This window comes from Quercus lobata, chromosome 2 (genome assembly GCF_001633185.2).
Source record: "Quercus lobata isolate SW786 chromosome 2, ValleyOak3.0 Primary Assembly, whole genome shotgun sequence".
Lineage (NCBI taxonomy): Eukaryota > Viridiplantae > Streptophyta > Magnoliopsida > Fagales > Fagaceae > Quercus > Quercus lobata.
In genome coordinates, this window is record NC_044905.1 from 63,591,237 (window position 1) to 63,612,795 (window position 21,559).

The window sequence follows — 21,559 nt, forward strand, 5'->3', positions numbered from 1 at the left end:
TCATATTTTAAAAGCTTTAAGAACAACCCGTCTGATCAGCAAAACACAAATTCTACCAGACATGACAATATAGAGCTGAGGGTAAGCATCAAATTATTGAGAATACTATTATTAGTAATCTAAATCATTTTTAAACCATGATTTAGACATATACTAGATAAGGCCAGGAAAATTATTAAAAAAAAAAAAAAAAACTGTCGTGACAAACAAGCAGCCATATAACAACTTGGTACCCCCCCCCCCCCCCGGTGCGGGGCAACCTCAAAAAAATTCAGATTATCATAGTTGCATTGGTTTCCTCCAATGAGAGAAGCTAGTTCCCGCACACAACTTAATTGTGAGTGGGTTAGGAATAAGCTATAGGAATAGCTGCAATTTATAGGTAGCTATTAAATTCGCATCAACTTAGAAATTTCAGACATAACGAAGCAAGAAACGATGATAATGATGTAATCACAGATACAAGGTATGAATGGTTCACCAAGCAATAATTCTATCATTAGGGAAAACAAAATTTTCTTCCTCAAGCTACCCCAAAAGCAAGTCACAACAGGCCATAGATGCTGAGACTAAGAAATGCCATACTTGACCAACATCCAATGATACATAATCATGGAACAACTAAATTCAGTTTGTCAAAAACTATGTAGTCTTATAATAATCCAACTAAGCAGCAATGATTGCATATCTCATAGAGCCAAAATTTTAAAATATGAGAGAATATAAACAGTTAAACACTACAAAGACTACCTGTTTCCAGAATAACTTTCATAACAGTGAAACAATTTTGAATCAGAGCAGAATCTTTAAAAGTTCAAGTTCTAAAGATCCTGATTGGGTTACCTGATGCGAGATAAGGCACCTAAGAGTTGAGCAACCAGGTCCAGAAGAAGTCCCCGCAAATCAACCAATGAGGGATATTCAACCTGACTAACAACCCTGCAATGAGAGTATACTGAATTCATAAGAAAAAATGTATATGTGCACATTATAAACTTCTCAAGGCTTATGATGATGTGTTCATAAAATTCTGAAGTATATGACCTAGTCCATTCTGACCAAAGGAAAATATCAAGTCCCTTAATGTCTACAGTACATGTTTCAGTCTAGATCAGAAGATTCATAAGCATGATTGTACTTCAAAATTCACACTAAAAAAATAACAACGGGATTTTTTTTTTTTTTTTAAGTAACCAAAAATAGAAAAAGAAAACAGAGATAGAAAACTATCCATCCTTATGGAAGTATTCTTTACAAGATATTATTATAAAACTTCCAATCTGAACAGTAGAACAAACAGCCAATCAACTCCTATTTTTCCCCTTTCCCTTCTTCTAGGTAAGTGATAAAATTCTATTATAGGGTAGAACTAGAACCCTTATGCACACAAGGCATCTTCGAAAGGTACCCTTAAGTACTAAAGATAAATTTAATAGAAACAGCTGGGAAAGATGATCCGAAACAAAATCAAAACCAAAATGGATGCAAAAATAAAGTTGAAAGAACAGAAAATAAAAGATAATAACATAGGAGTTAGCACCTATGCTAGCTTGGAGTTAGCATCAAACTAGAGAGAACATACCTAGGAGTTGGTACCTAGGACTAGCTAGAGTTAGCACTAGACCATTTCCAAGAGAAAGTTTATTAATCAATCAAATTGGAAATTTTCTCCATATGAGGTACAATACCGTGCTTATATAGACTATGAATTAACCCTATTTCTTATTCTAATTGACTTAGGAAACCATAATCATGCTTGAGTTGGGAAATTCCAATTACTGAATTACAAAAATATCATTGGCTCTAGTAAATTAAATAAATAAAAACTAATAACCTAATCAACTACTAATATCTAAAATAAAATTTAAATGACTAATAAAAATACAATTGACTTCCAAAATTAAATAAGACTAAATTAGAATAAAATTTTCATCATGGTTCCCACATCATTTTCACATTGTTGGAAAAAACTTGACCCAAAGTTTTGAAGTGTTGAACGATAAGATTTTGGCACATGGTACTTGCACCAACTCTTGAGTTATCTTTGGCAACACCAAGAATAAAGAAGCTTTTGGGGCATGAAGGCTCCATGCCAAGTGTCTTTTGTTGTTTGGATAGCTGCATGGGGAAGATTCTCACAGGTGATTATTTGAGGAGAAGGGGCTTTACAATTGTGGATTGGTGTTGCCTCTGCCAGTGCAGTGGGGAGAATTTTGATCACCTCCTATTGCACTGTGGGGAGGTTTCTCGGTTATGGAGTTTTGCTTTTAGATAGGTTCGTGTTACTTAGGTTTTACCCAAGAGGGTTATTGATTTATTGGTAGGATGGAGAAATTGGTTGGGAAAGCACTCTTCGAATATTTAAAATTTGGTACCACATTGTGTGATGTGGATTATTTGGAGGGAGTGTAATAATCACATAATTGAAGATTTGGTGCTTACCGGGGATCAGCTCCCAGCTTTATTTGCAAGAACCCTGTTCGATTGGTCTCATGCATGGGGATTTCTAGGGAATCCATTCCGCTGTTTTTGGATTCCCTTTCTTCTTGTACATAATTTTTTGCTCTTCTTTTTTGTTGCTTGTACATATTTTTTCTGGCTACTTCATTCCTTAATGAAGTAATCTTCTCCTTATACAATTTTTCTTACTTATATAAAAAAAATAAAAAAAAATCAATGTGCGTGTTAGAGTTAGTTCTAGTTGTTATTTATTTTAGCATATTAGTAAGGGTGTTTTTGTAATCATGTTATAAACCCTAATATAAATATATGCTAAGGTGTGACCTTGATGAGTTAACACCCTCAACCTCTTATTTCTTTTTCTCTGTCTCTCTATTCTTCTCTTCCTCATTATTCTCATTTAACCATAAATCTTCATATTTTACAACTTAACTGTGTGCAACCAACATTGCAAATGATACAGCCTTATCTTGAGCCACAAGAAGCACCATTGTATCAATCTTTTCCACTTCATCAAGCCTTTTAACTTCAAGCAACATAGAGACTGGATCAGTAGTAGATGCATCTACTCAATATTCACAACACATGTACCCTATGATTTGTTGTTCTCCAATTGAACTTTTTCCTCATCAAGCAGTGTTAAATCTTCCTTCTCAAGAGTAAGCAACATAACTGACTCTTCAACAAGCTATATCAGATCTACTACACATGGTTCTGGTATTCCAGCATGTTTTGTAAACGCTACAGTATGGCTCTTCTAGAAAATTCAAAATTACCCTATCATATACCCTAGAGCTGTCAAAGAAACCGCAAAGAGTGCCATTGATAAGGATAGAGAATTTGACTATAGAGATACAAAAAGAAACCCACCTTCTCCATTTTTCAAGAAAACCACAACGCTCTAACATATAAATGAGGAAGCCTCAGTTCACATGGTCGTATGCCTTCTCTACATCCAACTTACACAACACCCCAGGAACTCCTGATTTTATCCTACTATCCAAACATTCATTGGCAATAAGAACAGAATCTAAAATCTTTCTTTCTTTAACAAAAACATTTTGAGATTCGTACATAATGTCCCCAAGCACCATTTTCAATCTATTAGCCAAAACTTTGGCAATAATTTTATACACATCCCCAATCAAACTAATAGGCCTAAAATCCCTTACCTCCATTGGATCAGGTTTTTTAGGAATTAAGGAAATGAAGGTGGCATTCAAACTTTTTTCAAATTGAGCATTCTCAAAAAAGTACTGAAAGAATTCCACAAGATTTGTTTTAATAATGCCCAACAAGTCTGGAAAAACGCAACCATCAGGTCTAGGAGCTTCATCTCCATTGAAATCCTTGACCACCCCAAAAATCTCCACTTCCTCAAAGGGCCATTCCAGCCAGCTAGCCTTAGCCTCAGAGATTGTGGAAAAATTCAGCACATTTGGGTGAGGGTGATGTAGCTTATCTTCTAAGTAAAGATTCTTATAAAACCGAGTAATACCTTCTTCAATAACTTCCTGACTAGAAATCAACACCCCATCAATATTGAGACTGCCAATACTGTTGTTCCTTCTATTAGAATTAGCCATCTGGTGAAAACATTTTGAATTACTGTCTCCCTCCTTTAAACATAGTACCCTCGAGATTTCTGTCGCCAACTAATTTCTTCTAACAAGGCAGTTTTCTCAATTTCCATGCGAATCCTCTCTTGTTCAAGCTTTTCATTCACAGATAAGGAAACCCTCTTCTCTTTAGAATCCAAGGCATTCAAATCATTCCACAACTTCATTCTCTTAATGGTTACATTACCAAACTTTGTTTCATTCCACTTTTTTAAATCACCCTTTAAAGCTTTCAACTTCATAGCTAACTTGTAACTGGGAGTACCATAGAAATCATAAGAGTCCCACCAATTTTTTTACCTTCCCCACAAAACCCTCCACCTGAAACCACATGTTCTCAAACTGAAATGGCCTACGTCCCTTATGAATATCCCTACCCTCTAGAGAAATCAGAAAGTGGTCAACAACACTCTTACCATCCATTTTTGATGAATATTAGGATAATGTTCCTCACACTCTTGACAAAAGAGACAACAGTATCTTGGACCTGGACAATGAATTGGACCAAGTATAACAGCCACCCTCCAAGGGGATATCCATTAACCATTAATGGAGATGAAATCAGAAAATTTGTGCATACTCTAAGTGAAGTTTGCAGCCCCAAACGTTTAGAGGGAAAGCAAATAGCATTGAAATCACCACCCACACACCATGGTAAACTCCACCAACTATTCAGTCCCATCAGTTAAGGAAGCATCATCGTAGTTCTTTTTCAAGTAGTGGTCATGGTCACCAATCTGAGTCCTTTGAACTAATCCATACAGACATATGGGGCCTTTCTCGTGTTTCTACTTAGAATGAATTCCATTATTTTGTTATATTTATGGATTATTATTCTCGAACGACATGGTTGTTTTTTATAAAAGGAAGATCTGAACTACCTCATTTTTTTCCACATTCTATAATGAAATTTTTTCCAGTTTAATAAACGCATCAAGATTATTTGATTTGATAATGCGCTACTGTATACACAATCTATTATGATTTCCTTTTGTACTGATCGTGGTATCATTCATCAGACTAGTTGTCCTCGTAGCTCCCAACAAAATGGTGGTTGAAAAAAAACATCGTCATTTACTAGATGTTGCTCACACCTTGTTATTCCATGATATGCAAGTACCAAAACATTTTTGGGGTGATGTTGTTCTTACTGCTTGCCATCTTATTAATCGTATGCCTTCTAATATCTTAAATCATAAGTCTTTGTTTTCACTTTTATATCCTACTTTTCTCTTTTCCCACTTACTCCTCGTGTGTTTGGTTGTGTTGCTTTTGTTCATGTCCTGGATCCTGGTCAAGATAAGCTCTCTCCTCAAGCTCATAAGTGTATTTTCCTTGGATACTCTCTCACTCAGAAAGGCAACTATTGTTATAGTCTTGAGTTTTGCCCTATTTTGTGAGTGTTGATGTCACCTTTTTTGAGTTCACCCCATTCTTTTCTTCACGTGGTCAATGTATGTCACATGATCTTATCTCTAGTCATGAGGGTGAGGTTTCCTTCCCATCTCCTACGTTTCTAGTACCTTTGTCTTCTCCTCCTCCAAAACCTTTGGCTTCCTAGCCTAATCCTCCCTTGCAATTTTATTAGTGATCTCAGGATAGGCATGTTGTGTCATATGGCCTTGATGCTACATCTTCTTCATTCGAGGTTTCCTACTTTATCCACCCGTCTTCTAGAAACTGATGATTTTCCTATTGCCTACAACAAGGTAAACGTTCTTGTACTCAACATCCAACTGCAAATTTTGTGTCCTATCATCGTGTTTAACCTTGTCTCACCTTGGCTGCATTCATTTGCTTGTACTATGTCCTCTATTTCTATTCCCTCATCTTATAAGCTGGTCTTGTCTTCATTTGGATGGAAACGTGCTTTGGGTGAGGAAATGAGTGCTCTTCACAAGAATCAAACTTGGGAACTTACCACCTTTCCCCCTGGCAAACACACAGTAGGTTGTCGTTGGGTATACACTGTTAAGTACCACCCTGATGGTTTTGTTGAGCGCCTTAAGGCACGATTGATTGGTTTCCAAAGGTTACACACAGACATATGGTGTTGACTATCTAGAAACATTGTCTCCTGTGGCACGCCTACATTCAATTTGGATCCTACTATCTTTTGAGTTAGTCACTCTTGGCCTTTGTATCAAATTGATATCAAGAATGCTTTCCTTCATGGAGACCTTCAAGAGGAAGTATACATGGATCAACCCCTTGGGTATGTTGTTTCTGGTAGTGAACACCTTGTTTGTCAATTAAGTAAGGGCCGTAAGGCATTGTATGGTTTGAAGCAATCTCCTTGTGCAAGGTTTTATCGATTTAGTGTTGTTGTACTTGGGTATGGTTTCCAGCGTTCTCATTCTGCCTTTGTTCGTCACTCTTCCACTAGCACTATTGTTTTGATTGTTTATGTGGATGATATTATAATATCTAGAAGTAACTCTGCTGGTATAACTAACTTAAAAAGATATTTGGGTCTACAATTCCATACTAAGAACCTAGGTACTCTTCGCTATTATCTCGAGATTGAAGTTGCTTGTTCCTCCCAAAGTTTATTTTTGTTTCAACAGAAGTATGTTCTAGATCTTTTGACCAAGACTGGTTTTTTGTGTGCTCGTCCTACTGATACTCCTATGGATTCCACTTTTAAACCTTTTTTTTTGGTGATAGAATCCACTGTCAAACTTGATAAGGAGCAAGGTGAATTGTTTAGTGATTTTGGTCGATATCGCCACTTGGTTAGGAAGTTAATTTACCTTAGGGTTACTCGTCCTGACATTACTTATGTGGTTGGAGTGGTTAATCAGTTTATGAAAGCTCCTCATTAGCCTTATTATGAAGCTATCTATCCTATTTTGGGTTATTTCAAAGGGGCTCCTGGCACGGACTTTTGTAAGAGCCCTCTCATTCTCTTTATGTGACAGGTTTTAGTGTTGCCAATTGGGCTAGTAATCATTCTAATCATCGGTTCACCTCTAGTTATTGTACCCATGTTGGTGGCAATCTTGTTACTTGGTGTAGTAAAAAGCAAAATGTTGTTGCTCGTTCTATTGCTGAAGTTGAGTATAGAGCTATGGCTCACACTGCTTCTAAGATGTTTATGGGTTCAATCTCTCCTTCATATTGAGGTGGATTGTCATTTCATGAAGATGCCATCTTTATTGCTAACAATCCCGTGATTCATGAATGTACCAAACATATTGAGGTGCATTGTCACTTCATTTAGGATTTATTGATGAAGAAACATATCGTCACTCTCTTTGTTCTTTCAAAGTTTGACTTCCAAGCCGGGCATGTTTGATGTGTATGCTCCAGCTTGAGGGAGAGTGTTAGAGTTAGTTCTAGTCGTCATTTATTTTAGCATATTAATAAGGGTATTTCTGTAATCGTGTTTTAAACCCTAATATAAACATATGCTAAGGTGTGGGCTTGATAAGTTAATGCCCTCAACCTCTTCTTTCTTTTCTCTTTGTCTCTCTATTCTTCTCTTCCTCATTATTCACATTTTACTCTAAATCTTCATATTTTACAACTTAACTGTGTGCAACCAACATTGCAAATGATACAGCCTTATCTTGAGCCACAAGAAGCACCATTGTATCAATCTTTTCCACTTCATCAAGCCTTTTAACTTCAAGCAACATAGAGACTGGATCAGTAGTAGATGCATCTACTCACTATTCAAAACAAATGTACCCTATGATTTGTTGTTCTCTAACTGAACTTTCTCCTCATCAAGCAGTGGGAAATCTTCCTTCTCAAGAGTAAGCAACATAACTGACTCTTCAACAAGCTATATCAAATCTACTACACATGGTTCTGTTATTCCAGCATGTTTTGTAAACGCTACAGTATGCTCTTCTTGTTGCCCTAGCAATATCTGTTTGTACTTCCATTTCAACACTAGGTTAGTGCCTAACATTATTACAATTCATGCTTGAAGCTTTACCTTTGAGGTTATTGGGCATTCTTGATGCCTCCAATAAATCAAGCTGAGTATTAACATTATCACACACTTTGCATTGGAGTGGGTTTAAGTCTAAAAACGGCAGGAACACTCATCTTGTTTTCTTTGATTGTGTCACTAACTATATGTTCCATAGCATTAGAGCGTATCTTTGATCTAGAAAATCATCATGATGATATAGTGGTAGATATTTCTTTCAATATGATTAAGGTAGATATTCCTCTCATAAGTTTGTCTTTCATTTCTTTCCCAATTAGTAATTGCAGGCTTGTACAATAAAGCAAAGATTCTCATGGACACTCAATATTGTTCTTGTTATGTGATAGGAGAGATTTTTCTTTAAAAAAAAATTGATAATTCAATAGTTACAACAATGAGGGAAGGGGGCTTGGAACCTAGGAAGCACAGGTGCAGATTCGGATTCGGATTTGGGTGTGGTGCGGCGACTCGGCAATTTTTGAAAAAGTAGGGTGCGAGTGCAGCGGGATACGTTTATTAATAAATTATTTAATATATTTTTATTTATATTTTCTATATATTGCTAAGCATATTTTTTCGTATAATGGTAAATATATACCAATTTAAGAGCAACGAGAGAGTTGTGGGTTAGAGAAAGAGAGAGTCGTGGGTTAGAGAGAGAGAGAGAGAGAGAGAGAGAGAGGAGACGGAGAGAACGAGAGAGTCAGAGAGAGTTTGAGATGAGTTTAGGGTTTTTTCTTTAAACTAGGATGTCAAAACGGTGTGTTTTGACAAAAAAATTTACCCTTTTTTTTAACACTTATTTTGGCCTATATCGGACCGATTCGGAGCCTGTTTTGGACCGAATCGGACCGTATTGGCCCGAATCAGAAAATAAAAAATTCGGTGATGGACGCACGTGCATCTGCGTCCATGGCCACATGGCACGTCCATGCGTATTGGACTCGAGTGCGTTGAACCAATCGGCTCACCCGTGCTTTCCAATTTGGAACCTTTAATATCTCTATTGAAAATTCCAAGAGGTGTCATTTGAGCTATTATAAGGCTCTTGGAGAAATTTTTCTAAAAAATTACATGTGAAAATTCAATTAGAGCGTAAAAATCTAAAAAGGAGTTGGGGCTACAAAAAGCAGCCATCAAAACATACAAGGGTTTCAAAAATAAGGATTTTAGCTTGTTACAAAGAATTTCAACTCCACTGAAAGTCCAATTATTCTTCTTACTCTGGATAGTCCACATAACTAAGGCCTTGTGTACAGCTTTTTAAAGCATTACTTTTTTCTAGGTACAGTTATACTTTTACACAATAAACAAAATAAGCTTTGATAAACTAATGAAAATAAGCTCATTCAAATGCTTAAATGTGTCAATGTCCAGAAATCTTGCACTGATATCTAATGAAAGCTAGAGCCTAGTATATGTACAGTAGATACAGCTCACACAAACTCAGTTGAATCTTTAACCTAAAGATGAAATAACCACATTCGTTCGGGAAGTAGGAAGTCCAAAATTTTATCACAAACAGTCATTAATATGCAAGAAAAAAGAATGAGCACATAACCTCTATAAGTTCCCACACCCATTTAAAGCAGCTTACCTGTCAGCATTAATCAGCCAGTCAAAAACAAAATTCTCAAGCCCAGACCACAGCTTCTCTGTAATGAGCACAATCCGATACGTCACAACAAGATATTACCGTTTTAAAGGGGAAAACAGCATAATAATATATCCAAATATATATATATATATATATATATACGCATATATAAACTTTACAAACCGGTAAGTCCCTCCTGTGGACAGCACTCCACAAAGCGAATACATGCTGAGCAAAAAATGCACTCCACTGCAAGCTGACCCAAATAAAGACAATGTAAAATCAAGAATCAATAAAGCACACTTATCCGGATGAAACAATTATGCAATATATGCATTAAAAAAAAAGAAAAAAAAAAAAAAGGTCTTTCACAATCAAAAGATAATTAAGGTTTGTCCAGATGTCTTCTATAAACATAGTCTTAACAAAGAAAACAGCTGTAGCAATTATCTGTTTTTATAAATACCAGTGTCACCATCTTAATTCTAGCAGATTTAACCCATTGGAGGCCAATCAGAGAAAAAAATGCAGAATAAGGATTAGATTGAAATGCGTTCATGTCCAGACTCATGATAGCTATAACTAAAAATAAATAGATTAGCTCACTGTCTAAGTAAGCAAATGGATAAACAACACCCATCTATCCTTTTCCTAATGATTTTGCAGGGACATAAAGCCATCTCATTGCCTTCAACCAATTTTTTTCCCTCTACTGCATTTAAGCAGTTCTTTCTTCGATCATAAACTAAACTGTTAGTGACTAATAGCTAGGCACACACAATTCAAAAAAGTCAACATTGGTAAGCAACAAAGACAATAGAATACTAAAATCCAACATTTGGACTAAGCCATGATATGATAAATCAAACAAAAATCTTTTTTTTTTTTCTTCTGATAATTGAAAAATAATATAAGTAAAACTCAAAGGGATGATAATAATAGCTTCACAAAGGGACAACAATGCTCTAAAAGACAAAAATGAAAAACCCAACCTTTTGATTCAAAATCTAGGTCTAGAAATCAACCACTAAAGAATCCATCCACAATGACAAGATCACTCATAGATGTCCCCTAGACAATAAGCTTACACTAATGTGATATGACTGCTACAGAAGCACTAGCATGTGTTAAAATCACATAGCAAATAAAAGGCCAAAATTATCATGTCCATATCTGCCAATAGCAGTATCAGAGTAGTTTTTGAAAACTCATGACTTTAATTATTCTTTTTTTGATAAGATCATGACTAATTATTCTAATGCTCTAACTGTGTATCTGAAAAGTCAATCCTAGAGAATCTATCCACAAAGACAAGAACACTACTAGATGTGCCCTATATGATGAGCTTACACAAAATTTATATAACTGCTACAAGAGCGCTAGCACGAGTTAACATTATGTGTCAAATAAAAGGCCAAAATAAGCATGTCCATATCAGTGAATAGCATTATCAGATTTTTTTTTTTTTTTTTTAATCACGACTTTAATTATTTTTATGCTCTAACTGTGTATCTGCAAAGTGCATTTGTTGGTTATAATTAATGCTTCCATTGTTCACATCTGATCCAGTGGCAAACTTTTGTTCAGTGCCCAGGGGAAAAAGAGAGAGGGGGGGGGGGGGGGGGAGTAGGACTATTCAGTTGATAGAATCCAATTCATTGACTGCAGTGATGAAGGAATAACTCTTATATATATAAAGACAAAGGGTCTGGGAGTTTCTTTAGGCTTCTAAAATATATCTCTCTGTACAGTCATATAGTCACAAGTTTACAAAAACTACTCTGATAATGACGTCTTTAAATGATCATTAGTAATTAAGGGAACCAACTGCATTAGTGAAACAGGTTCATGACTGTCAACATACATTAAATACAACAAAAAATTAATGAGTCTGCTAATAGGAATAAATTTTACAAGCTACTAATCATAATACAAACCTTCCTTTGGAATGTAGATGCATCATTTGCTCCCTTTGGGGACTCACTGCAATGAATAAAAAAACCCACAAAAAAAAAATTCATAATCCAAATACAAACACCAAATAAGATCACAGTGATAGGATCATCTACTAGAGTGATGCCATTTCCATTTTTATGTTAACCCAAAATATATATATATGAAGATTATCAACAATATATTTTAACTCTTATATGCATGAAAACAATAACATAGGAGGTTAAAATTCCTCATTCATTGTAGTCGATCAAATTCTTTCGCCATTTGATATATAGACAACAAAGACATTGGATGGTTCCCTATGGGGTTGTTAGGTTGCATCTCTTGTAAATTTGATATCCTTTTTTTTTTTTTTTTTATAAGTAATAACAAATTTTATTTTTAAAAAAAACCAAGTACATCCGGGTTGTACTCAAAGAGAAGAATAATCAATCTATCAAATAAAATGATCAAACATATTTAGAAGAGTAAAACAAGGAGGAGAATGAAAAGCAACACAAGGCTTTAAGCAGAGGAGGGAATTCTTTTCCTTGGCAGAGCATTTGAAGTTTGTATAGCTCCAAGGGTGGCTTTCTTGCCATGGTGCGTAGGAAGACGTTGATTATAGACAATCTAAGTGAGGGAAAACTATTTTGAATTGTTGTTTTATGTGTAAAAGACATGATGGGAGTGTAGCTCATCTTTTCCTCAACTGTGCAGTGGCTCAAGATTTTTGGTCTTAGTTTTCTACTTGTTTGGCGTTTCTTGGGGAAGGCCTTTCTCTATGATGGAGTTATTATCATGTTGGAAGGTACATTTTGGTAAGAGAGGTAACGGAAGGATTTGAAAAGCTGTTCTGTCATGCTTGATGTGGAGTCTTTGGAGAGATAAATGCTCACTAATTTGTGGGAAAGGAGCCAAACTTGATTGAGTTTAAGTTCTTATTTTTAAAGACTTATACGAATGGAATTCAACTTCTAATACCTTTTCTATTGTGGATTGTCTAGTGTTCCTGGATACCTTGAGCTTTCATTAGCCTTTCTAATATTTTCACTTTATTTTTGTTTCTAATTGCTTGGGCATCTCCTTCGTATATTCTCCATGTACTAGAGTTGCTCCCTTGAATCTCAATTGAATTTTCTTACTTAAAAAAAATTTCTGAAACCTCCATCAGCTTCAAAACCAAAGGGTGACATAGCTTGTCTTTTGCAATGAGGAGGCTTTTTTTGTACATGACCTAGGTGGCTCCTGTAAAGAAGTCAAAGATGGCATTGAGAACAGGACTTTGATGACAATAGGAGTAGAGGTGGTTAGCTTCATGAGGCAAGTCACCTCACAGCAGGGAATTCGGTTATAGGGTGTTGCCAAAGTCTTGGGCTCAATTGGTGAAGCCAGATCGAGTTCAAGGTGATTTGAAATGGGTTTGGCCTTCATTGAGGTTCGATTGTGGTTTTTATAGCTGACAACGATGACTTGGGTGGGTAATGTACTCAACATGAATTGGTTCATGGTTGAATGACAGTTGGACCCTCTGGATTTGTGACGAATAAAATCTCTGGTTGGGGTGTTTAGGATGGGTCTTGCCACTCTATTGTAGGTTGCAGCAAGATTGGGTTGGCAATGCTGAGGGTGTTTTTTATTTCTTAATGAATTATGGGGAATTTGGATTTAAGCTGGCTTTGGAGGTAATTGAGGGTCGTTTTTTCTTTTTTCTTTTTTTTGGATAGGTTTTTGGAGTTGATTTGAGGTTTTGGAGGTTGACTATGTTGTGAACTTGTGATGGTCAATTGAGGAGGGTAGCAATTATGGTGGCTTTCTTGACTTTCCTAGAGACTAGATCGTGGTTTGCTCAGATACCACACATACCAAAACAGAAGGACAATAAAATCTTAAAAGGGAACTTAGAGTTGGAGGAAACAAAAAGAACAAAATTTATAGAACCTAGGAATCACTACCAAGGATGAAACTAGAAAAATAGAAACTATTAATCACTACCTAGGGTTTGAGGAAAATAAAAACTAGTAATTACTACCTAAGGTTGCTTGGAACCAACACCAAGTAATGGGTTAGCTTGGAATCACCACAAGGCACTAGAAGAAAACTTCCAACCCAATTTCATTAATCCAGAACCAACTATCTACAATAGTGAATTTTCAACCCTTTAAAACAGCTCCCAAAATCACATTAGACATTGGGAAAAAAAACCTCATAACAAGATTACATAAGAGATATGAGAAATAAAATAAAATAGAATCAAATCCATCAAATAGTATCAATCAGCATCAATCAAATCCAACAAAATCAATCAGCATTAATAGGTCAAATTTGGCATCCACGCTACATAATCCACAATAACTCCTAAATAGAGAAGACAATAGACCACAGTTTATGGCCAACTGCACAATGCAGCAATAAGAGATCCACAGTAACCCACTACCCTTCCACATGCAACACCAATCGACAAGAGTAAATGTGATGCTATATTATTTAAAAGGGACTCACCACACCAAATATCATTCCAAAATCTAACTCTTCTGCCATCTCCAATCCCAAAGCCAACAAATTGACATAAGGAATCCCAACCTACTACTCTAGCGGCGTTTCAAACTACTAACCCATGAGTAGTGCGAATTGGACGTAGAAATTGGTTTTATTGTTGGGTTTAATGTAGGAGGTCAAAACATGGGGATTATGAAGATCTCATATTTCCTTTTCACAGATGACATTGAACTGTTTTGTGAGGAAATTCTCAACATCCTGATTACCTATGAATACGATTCTACGAAGTTTTATCCTTTGCTTTGAAGTAGTAACAAGCTTAAAGATCTTTATTTTTCTGATAATAAAAAAATTTTATAGAAGAGGAAAAGATAAAGACACATAATAAGATGGGAACAATCCCTTTTCAAAGAATACAATCGCAAAGAAAGAGAGTCAATAAAATCAACAAATGACATCAAATGGAGGTCGCCAAGAGAGTGCACTTGGCTTAAAGGTCATATTGAGTAAAAATGAGCCTATATTGATTGAAAATGTGATTGGGCTGTACATTGGGTCATTTACCTACAACATATTTGAGATTTCCATTTCATCTACATGTGTAAAGAATAAACTAATAATAAACTTTCAAATTAGATTCACCAAGAGAGTGAATCACAAGGAGTAGTGTGTAGCGGGGAGTGGACATTAGGTTCATTGGGAAGGAGTTCAAAGAAGGAAGAAGGGGAAAGGTCAAATGTCACTCTTGTCCTTTGATTATATACAAAATAAAAGTAAGCAACATGGATTGTATTAGCAATATAAGAAAACCAAGGGGAAAAAAAATGGGGATTTGGCCCACCTTTCTCTCCATCTGAGAAGAGCTTCTAGAAGAGGTACAGGTGTATGGCGTGCAATCATGGCTAAGGAATCCAGTACTTGCTCATAGGCAGGGTCTGACGGTCGAAGATACTGTCCATCCTGTGATTTGCCCAAGTAGCAAGAAGAAGAAATACAAAATACAATAGATGAGCATCAATCTATATTAGCAATACAGCATTGGCCAGCTTTCAGAGTCATAGTTTTGCATGGGGTAATATATAAAAAATATGCAATTCTATAATAATGTTGGTAAGATTTTAAATGAATGGTCATTGAGAACAAAATCGTTGGTATCTATATCATACACACAGTACAGAAAACGTAGGAAACATGCCATGAAATTGGGGAAAAATTAAGGTTTATATCTCTTGCAACCCTTTTTTTATTGGTAAGTTACAAATGCACCTTGTGGGTCTTGAACCCTCTATCTCTTGCAACCCCACTTAACACACTTTTTCCTTTATAATGGTTTGAGACCAAGCTATGAAATCCCAAAAAATAAAATCTGAATAATCTTACCTTTCTGCAGAAATTTTGACGCATAATAATAATTGCTTATTCTTTTCTTTTCTTTTCTTTTGATAAGTAATGAGTTATTAGAATATCAAAAACATGACACCCAAGTACACAAGAAGTATACGCTAGGGACAAGAACAATCAAAAACCCAAATTACAAGCATCCATCAAAGAAAAAAACTCAAAAAAAAAGAAAAGAAAAAAAGAATGACTGCCTACTACAGACAACCAATCCAACAAGGTTTTGAAGAAGAAGATTTTAAGATTAGGAATTGTCCTTTCAAAATCTTCAAAACTCTGGTTATTCATGTTTTATAAAAATTAAAAAAAAAAAAAAAAAAAAAAATCAGAAGTCATGAATGGTCGATCAAACTTGTTAGTGTCCAAATATTTTTGACAATCAGCATAAAACTTACGTCTTATGAACATGAATCCTGTAGGAAAACAAGTTGAGGCGTCCTATAACTAGCAGCGCGCTACATCAAAATACAGCCTAATTCGGAATTTCCTATAAGCAACGCACCTAATTAACTCCCACACCTATGCATTAAGAAAGCTACTCCAAATGAGTTGGTATCTACCAGTTAACAACTTGGAACATAAGGTCATTGAAAAAAAAAAAAAAAAAAAAAGAATTCATCACAAATCTTAATGCTTTAAGATACAAACATTGTCTTGCAGTGAATTAGACATGTCATGTCATGTCAGGTCATGTTATTATAAGCAATGATAATAGAGTTATTGAAATGGAGTGGTGGTGCTCAGTTCATCATATAATAGAGAGAAATGAGGAGAGGAGAGGAGAGGAGACCTGAGCTTGGGCGGTTTCGATGCGGCGGCGAGCGAGGGGAAGGAACCGCTGCAGGAGGGCGTCCACTATCAACTTAGCAGCGCTCCCTGCCTTCATTTTCCTAACTCTCGTGTTTTTTCACTCAACACTATCTCATCAATTCCTTCACTTCAACATCCCAAACAAACAATCAGTAAAGTTTCTAACAAAATTTAAACCAAAATTTGTGAGAGAGAGATTGTACCTGAAGAATTTGCAGAACCCTTAATTTTGGGGAGAGAGAGAGGATCGAGTCTAGCAAGCACGAAGCCCTAGACCTCCTCCGATTCTCCGACGGAGATGAATGATTAACAACAAAACTGAAACTATTTTCTTATTTTCGTTTTCATTTCTTCATATATACAATTTTACCAATTTTCTTCTGTTTTTGTTTTCTTTTTCCTCTACAGCTTCAACATAAGCAAATCCCAAATTTTTTTTTTTTTTTCATTTTTCTTATTTTCTTTATTATTATTATTATTCTTTTTTATTTATTTATTTATTTATTATTTTAGAGATAAGCGATGTGTGCTCGATTGCTGATACCCGACCGAGCGGGTTCGTTACTCGAATCATTCTGTCCGGTTGGGTTCACGTTCATATTCTGTCTTTATTTTAGTTTATTTTATTCTGTTTTTTTTAGGCAGATTACTAGATTGTGATTAGGAAAATAAGTTTTTTTTTTTTTCTTTTAATTAAATTTTATGTTGGAATCATCTTTGCAAACGTTTTGTAACTTATTTAATGTAATAATAGAGTTTTTATTTAAGATTTTTCATCATTTTTACTATGTATAATCTTTATCTTTATATATTAACTAGTCGCTAACCCGTGCGATGCACGGAAAAGCTATTGTGTATAAAGATATAAAATGTTCTTTTTCTCTTCCTCTTCAATTGTACATTAGAATTCCAATCTTATAGTTTCCTATCTTTGATATGAATCATTAAATTACATAATTAAAAATAGAAATCAAACTTAAATTTAAAATAAAATGAAGAATTAAATCTTTAACATCCTCGATTATCCATAAAATGTATGAAACACAAATTTAAAGAACTACTTAATCAATATTTCAAATAAATTGAAAAAAAATAAATTAAAAAGTGTTTTTTGTATCTTCTTCCTTTGTTGCTTTGTAATAGTCACTAAATATGTCTTTTTGTTTTCCTTGAGCATAGATGTTGGTGTGAGTTGCCCATTGCTTTGAACATCAACTTTTTGAAACTTTGTAGAATCACCACCTTGTTCACTTGATAAGTTGCTACTACATTCATTTGAAGTATCACTGATGTAAGCCTGACAATAAAACAGGTTGATAAATGTATTACAACATAAACAAATTAAATATCTAATTTGTAATTTTGTTATATTAAAAAATACGTACTTTTGACATTTTATCAAACTAAATTGCTTTGTCAGTATTTTCAAAAGATGAAAAACTTTCTTGAGAGTGTAGAATTCTCATCCATACTTAAGATTATAGTCATTTAGTTGTCTTTGGAAAACAAATTCAGATTTTCTACTTGCACAGGAAGGACGACTTCTTCAGGCACCTAACAAAAGTAATATTTTTCAAATTGTACACTCAAGTAAAACTTGGACAAAGATGTTCTACTGAAAAAAGAAAATTGTTCATAGCAATAAACGGGAGTTCTACTGATCCATGTTTCCTACGGATGTCTCATAATGAGGTATGTACAAACTTTTTTTTTGATTGGAAGTAAACTTAATGATGAATGCTGACTATTTTGAAGGATAAAATGTTATACATAACGGTCGGAAGCAAAACTGATTTAGTGATTGTGAAAATTTTGCAGATATTTGACATATTCACCAATAACTTATAAATCATTCCTTGGAAGTTGACTGTATGAGCAGCATGTGTGCTTAGTCCTTTGTTGCAACAATATTTAAAGAGAAGGCCAATAATATTTAATTGAAAAGTTCCATCTTTTTTCAATAATTTTGACAGAGATTCATAGACCCAATGGTGAAACCCTTTTTGGAAAACCTTCAAGAAGGTTTCGTGATGGTCAACTATCATATATTTTATACATAAGTAGGCTAGAAAAATTTTAAAAAAAAAATTAGAGGAAAGTAGCAAACCTTGGTGGTGGCGTTGATAAAAGGCAAAGATTGAGGGGGTGGACTATAGCGCGTGATTGAGAGAGAATGAGTAGCGATCACTCTGACAATCTGTATGAATTTCAAGCAATATATTTATGCAGCAATCTAGCCATAGGAATCCAATTTTCAGCCAACATTCAAGAAACATTAATAGAAGAAACCATTATGTTCAAAACTCTAATCATTAAAAAATCAAACCTACTTATCAATATCCCTTAAACTTTCAAATTGATAAGCTTAGAGACCATTATGATTCAATTAATCTCCTTTCTACTATATAAACCTATCTCACCATCAATACCAATCTCAATTTCTTACATATGAATCATAAAAAATTCAAACCCATAGCTCAATTTCCACTAAAAATATTCAAATTGATTAAAGCTTTTCTTTCATGAGACAACTGATGACAACCAAAACAACAATAAATGAAATTTTCTGGTAGTTAGAATCATCAACAACAAACAGGCAAAAAACTTTCAAAGTTTCAATTTCATACTCTTATTCAAAAGAATTATAAGAATTGTAGCAGCAACATTATTGCTTTGACTCTAATTATCTCTCTGCAATAGATTCTTCCAGAATCTAAGAAGCTTTAATCTATATTTTATGCAAAGAAGTGACTCTTTGCACAAACTATTGGGGACCAGCAGTTTTAGTTGACTGCCAGTGCCATGTCAAACTAAAGTAGAATGATCAATAATTGCAGAAATTTTGGTTCTAGAAAGCAATAAATTTCCTACAATTTTATTTTGATAAGTGAGTTAAACATGTGGAGCTAAAGCCAAAATGAAGATCTGTCCAGTTGTTTAGTCTCTAATAACTCATGATCTTTGAAAGAATTTATTTTTATTTTTTGGAAGAGGAGGGGAGCATTCTACATGGTATTCATGTTAAACAAAACATCAATCTATAAGAAAAATAATTTTAAGAATTGTTTACAGGAAAATAAAATTTATGCAAATAGCCTAAACATTTAAAAAATATAAAGATCAAACGTTACAGCCCAACTTACTTGTCACCAATAAATTTTGCCTGAGTGAAGTAGCCAAGAGAGAGCACCTCCATAAGATTATGTTGCTTATCAAGACCCTATTGCCCAGCGAAATGCATAAGCCTGTGGTTGTCTAGAGTATTTCCCCTGTGTGCATTTAAGACAATGTTAGTGGAATCTCCAATAGATTAAGGTTGCTTCATAGCTTCCTCACCTATATAAAGTTATCCATATATTTAAAACTGTTTTTATGCTTACGTGAGTCCTGAAAGGTTATATTCCAATCCATGGCCCCTAAAAACCTGAAAATTTGCAAAGCAGTCATAATTATTTATTGCATACAATGACCAGCCAAATCAAACTTAATGCAAACTTGTTCCTGTAATACTCTTTCCTATTGATGCCTTCTTTTGGGGCAGAAGGATTAAGTTGAAATGGATGCCATCTAATCTACAAATGTAGTTGATAAAAGATAAGAGTGGGAACACAAACATGCGTGCACACACACACACACACAAACACAGAGAGAGAGAGAGAGAGAGCAAACCTTAAAGTCATAGTGATCCTTAGATGCAGCTATAGCTTTGTCAAGATTTTTTTTGCCCACAAAGCACCATGGACACACAGTGTCTAAACTGATAACTATTTTTATAAGCTTTTTCTGAGTGTTGTTTCCAATTGACTCGGGCGCAGACATGATGCCTTTGTAGCTGCAAGTTTTCTGAAATATATTGATTCAGTTTTGAATGCAGTGAAGTACAGTGGTTTTTCTTCTTCACATGTTATAACTCAAGATAACATTTTCTACCAAAGAACTATTAACTTAACAGATTACAAACACATGTACTCTTGACTTGAAAAGCTGTATTATTCAAAATTAATAAAATTTTCTGCAATGACATTTGTGGCTTCATTAGAATAATCATTATTGATCTCCATCACATGAAATAGTATCTACACAGGGACAGAGCAGAAGCACTGCCACTCAAGTAAGCAATGCCACCCCCATGTCGCCTAAGCTGTCAACAGAAAAACCTGTCTGTCTTAGCCTAATTACATCCATCAAGTAATACAAACCAACATGCAAAACCTAGAAATATCCCTAAAAAATCACAAACTTGGTCATCCATAAAAAATAAAAACAAATCTGGGTATCCATAAACTTGGTCATCAAAAACACAAAATTTAAACTCTAATCAACCTCTAATCTATCCAAACCTACTGTATTTGAAATTTCAACTAAAAATTTTCTCAAATTTGAATCACATACACAGACCAAAATTCAACAAAATCAATCAGAAAAATCAATTGGTACATACAATTCAAAAGAAACCAAATACTGTTTAATTTCAACAACCTATGTAAACAGATTAAATGTTTAGGACTACCCATCGATTAATCATAAAAATAAACTAATCAAAAAACTCAAAAACCTAAAACCAAAACCCTAAGTAGGAGTGGAAAATTTTAATTAAAACCCTAAGTGGGTTTGAAAGAAAACAGAGGCGGATGCTAACAGATGTTTAATTTCAACAACCTATGTAAACAGATTAAATGGTTAGGACTGCCCATCGATTAATCATAAAAATAAACTAATCAAGAAATTCAAAAACCTAAAACCAAAACCCTAAGTAGGAGTGGAAAATTTTAAGAAGCAATTTGAATCTATATATCTACCAAAATTGAAAACCCAAAGAGTGAGAGAGAAAAACCTGAATTACCAGTGTTCCAAAGACAGAGAGAAAAGCTTCAAGCAAACCCATCCGTGCAAATGGGTGGAAGTGGAGAGTTGTCTCTTGGGTCAATCCACCACAGATCTCCATGGTGCTGTGGAGCCTCTCTGCCGAGTGCATTGTGTAGTCGTTGTTCTCATGTTTGTGAAACAATGGAGAAGAAAGTCATTATCGGGTTTTTTGTTTTGAAGAGAAACAGAGGTTTTTTATGACAGAGAAGTGGAACGGGGAAGGAGAAGGGGAACGAGAGAAAAAAAAATCAGAATTTAGTTTTTTTTGTATTATTGGGTTTTATGTGTTATCAGGTTTTAAAAAAAAATCAGATTTTTTTTTTTTGAAGAAGAGAAACAGAGGTTTTTTATGACAGAGAAGTGGAACGGGGAAGGAGAAGGGGAACGGGAGAAAAAAAAATCAGAATTTAGTTTTTTTTGTATTATTGGGTT

At 34.8% G+C, this 21,559-nt stretch overlaps 2 protein-coding genes across 4 annotated transcripts in view; both read right to left on the reverse strand.

Annotated features, from left to right (window-relative positions):
- Window positions 1–16,656, reverse strand: part of LOC115976180 (protein furry homolog-like) — a 32,796-nt gene extending 16,140 nt beyond the window's left edge. Inside the window, exons 1-7 of one of the 2 annotated variants that reach the window (XM_031097326.1) lie at window positions 16,465–16,656; window positions 16,242–16,383; window positions 14,895–15,013; window positions 11,557–11,602; window positions 9,803–9,875; window positions 9,620–9,677; window positions 844–939 (exon numbers count right to left, since the gene is read on the reverse strand). In XM_031097326.1, coding sequence (XP_030953186.1) covers window positions 844–939; window positions 9,620–9,677; window positions 9,803–9,875; window positions 11,557–11,602; window positions 14,895–15,013; window positions 16,242–16,337 — 488 coding nt within the window. In that variant the 5' untranslated portion in view covers window positions 16,338–16,383; window positions 16,465–16,656. Of the gene's footprint in view, window positions 1–843; window positions 940–9,619; window positions 9,678–9,802; window positions 9,876–11,556; window positions 11,603–14,894; window positions 15,014–16,241; window positions 16,389–16,464 lie in introns of both variants that reach the window. The other variant, XM_031097324.1, reaches the window with a different exon arrangement.
- Window positions 16,657–17,379: 723 nt separating this feature from the next.
- On the reverse strand, window positions 17,380–21,355 carry LOC115976181. 2 transcript variants are annotated; one of them, XM_031097327.1, is made up of 6 exons: window positions 21,096–21,355; window positions 19,931–20,104; window positions 19,642–19,685; window positions 19,405–19,530; window positions 18,369–18,458; window positions 17,380–17,558 (listed from the first exon to the last, which is right to left on the reverse strand). In XM_031097327.1, exons 1-4 carry the CDS (start codon window positions 21,234–21,236, stop codon window positions 19,482–19,484), a joined length of 408 nt encoding a protein of 135 aa, XP_030953187.1. In that variant the 5' UTR covers window positions 21,237–21,355; the 3' UTR covers window positions 17,380–17,558; window positions 18,369–18,458; window positions 19,405–19,481. The 2 variants fall into 2 exon arrangements, with proteins under 2 accessions (XP_030953187.1, XP_030953188.1); XM_031097328.1 differs by lacking the exons at window positions 18,369–18,458; window positions 19,642–19,685.
- Window positions 21,356–21,559: the final 204 nt, after the last annotated feature.